The sequence below is a fragment of the Poecilia latipinna genome, unplaced genomic scaffold (assembly GCF_001443285.1).
Source record: "Poecilia latipinna isolate Pla-1442-1.1 unplaced genomic scaffold, P_latipinna-1.0 Scaffold1822, whole genome shotgun sequence".
Taxonomy (NCBI): Eukaryota; Metazoa; Chordata; class Actinopteri; order Cyprinodontiformes; family Poeciliidae; genus Poecilia; species Poecilia latipinna.
The window spans coordinates 56,047-58,515 of NW_015114438.1; the positions used below are offsets into that span (position 1 = coordinate 56,047).

The following is a 2,469-nucleotide window of genomic DNA, read 5'->3' on the forward strand; positions in this document are numbered from 1 at the left end:
AGTCCGTTGTGTGGTGGAAAATCCGCTGCATGCTGTTATGTTTTGAAATATAAACACTTGACAAGCTTCTTAATTTTCGCTGTTATAGCGCTAATTCATCCAAGGGGCGATCGTCGACATATTCTGACAAATTTAGCCATATGGAAAGGCGGTTAAAGCTCTTGATACCAGAGAAAATTCAAGTTTTTAAGCAAAGAGGCTTATTAATTAATTGTGTCAGTCGGTACGATCATGGAATGATTGATAACTTATAGCGTAAGCTACTTAATGAAGAAATGTCAGTTTGAAGACGGGAGTGTCAGAAAGAGAATGAGTTTTTTTAAAGCGATATAGACCAAATTTCAAAGCGATAAATTGCGAAGTCAATTTATATATATATATATATATATATATATATATATATATATATATATATATATATATATATATATATATATGCATTGCTAAAAAAAATAAAGGGAACATTTCCCTTTAATTTTGTGTGTGGCTCCAAATCCAGGCCTCCATTGGTTAATAAATTTGATTTTGATTGATGATTTTTGTGTGATTTTGTTGTCAGCACATTCAACTTTGTACAGAACAAAGTATTCATTTAGAACATTTCATTCAGTCAGATCTAGGATGTGTTATTTGAGTGTTCCCTTTATTTTTTTTGAGCAGTGTATATATATATATATATATATATATATATATATATATATATAGAGAGAGAGAGAGAGAGAGAGAGAGAGATAATGTAACATGGTAATATGTTGTACACATAGTAAATAAATACTATACCCCTTTCAAAATAAAATTCAACTTTTTGTAATGTTTTTTTGGAAAAAATTCAAATAATCATTGTTTTTTGACCAGCAAACAGAAAGGGCCTGAGAGGGGACAAGATGACGCCTCCCCACCCCCCAACCTCTTTTTAAAAAGCATAATCATAAATTTTTCAGTGTATTCATGAATAAAAGTGCAGGGCTCTACTTCTGCTCACCAAGCGAATAAAAAGCTACCGGAGGATTAAAAATAGCAACCCGAGCAGAGCAGAGGATGAGAGACTTCAAACTGAGTTCAGCCTCCCAAACAAAAACACAGATCTGCAGTAAACATAACTTTGCTTATATTGCGATATAAACTCAGACGAATTAAAATCCTATAGAGTTTGAGACAGCATATCAATATTATTATAGGAGACATGCTAATGTTTTGTTTATGTTGGAGCAATAATTGGGACCATAATGTTTATTTTGCTTAGTTTGTCTGGATCTGGTTGAGATGCCATTGTTTACTGTTTTCTTGCTGATCGACGTCTTAAAAGTGTTTTAATTTAGTTTGTTTTAAGGTTTAAAGTTTAAGGTCCCTTTTAACCTTCAGAGTAAAATTAAAGGCCGCCTGTTGGTGATCTGACAAACTGTCTCCTGTCTGTTTACACCGGAAGAGCGACGTGTTTTGTTTTTATTTTTGGCACAGAAAATCAATCCCCCGCTATTTATACATGCCTGAATATTTATATCCAATACACAACAACAAGTTTTACCTGTAGATGCAGTTTCCATAGCAACGGGAGGCCTTTTCCCGTCCTCCTGGAAAGGATGAAATTGTTGGTGATCCAGGTCGGCCGTCGCGTCGACGCCGCCTCTCGGCTCTCCGAACCTGGCCGCCGTGTTTCCGAACAGGCCGTTCGGCTCACGGTCGTCCCCGAACCACCTCCCGTCCGAGCCGAGCTCCTCGCCGGGCTGAGCAGCTGACATGCTGGTTCCTCTGGTCGGACAGACGGTGCCGTTCCCGCGCCTGTCGGTGCTGGATGTATCGGTGCCGGATGGTCGCGCCGACAATCCGAGCTGCGGAGGAGGAGGAGGAGGAAGGGGAGATGGACGGATGGAGGGGAGAGAAGAGGAGCGGGGTTGGGGGGGTTGATGACAACAACAACGCAGCTGCTGGACCCGGGTCCGCTGAGTCCGGGTCTCTGTAGCGGAGCCTCTGCGGTCGGTTTTGGGAACAGAAGCAGGGGAGTGAGGTTGATTGTTTTAGTTCACTGATCCGACGCTGACGTCATGCCGGAGACTCAGTCTTTGGCTCCATGTGGGATAAAAACACGAAAGACGTTTCGGACTCACACCTTCATAATAAACAGAGTGTCAGTAAACACATCGGCTGCAGAAATAATCTGCACATTATCACTAATCCCGAAATATGACAGCCAGCCGGAATTTGACTATAATAAATAATAATTAGTTAATAACCTAAATACATTGAAAGACAGGAGAGCTCTGTGCTTTGCATTTTTAAGCATCTGTATGTCAAGTTGATTTATCATATAATGAGTTCAGAGTTGGCCAGTAACTATTTGCATTTACTCAATTACATTTACTTGAGTAATTTTTAAATGTACTTTTAGGAGTATTTTTACTTTTACTTTAGTAATTTTATTATGAAGTATTTCTATTCTTTACTTGAGTAAAATTTCTGGATTTTCTACTC

General features: G+C 39.0%; 1 protein-coding gene across 1 annotated transcript in view; it reads right to left on the reverse strand.

Annotated features, from left to right (window-relative positions):
* The window catches only part of rtn1a (reticulon 1a), a 38,608-nt gene extending 36,422 nt beyond the window's left edge, over positions 1–2,186 (reverse strand). The window contains exon 1 of the mRNA XM_015014519.1: positions 1,526–2,186. Coding sequence (XP_014870005.1) covers positions 1,526–1,739 — 214 coding nt within the window. The 5' untranslated portion in view covers positions 1,740–2,186. The remainder of the gene's footprint in view (positions 1–1,525) is intronic.
* Positions 2,187–2,469: the final 283 nt, after the last annotated feature.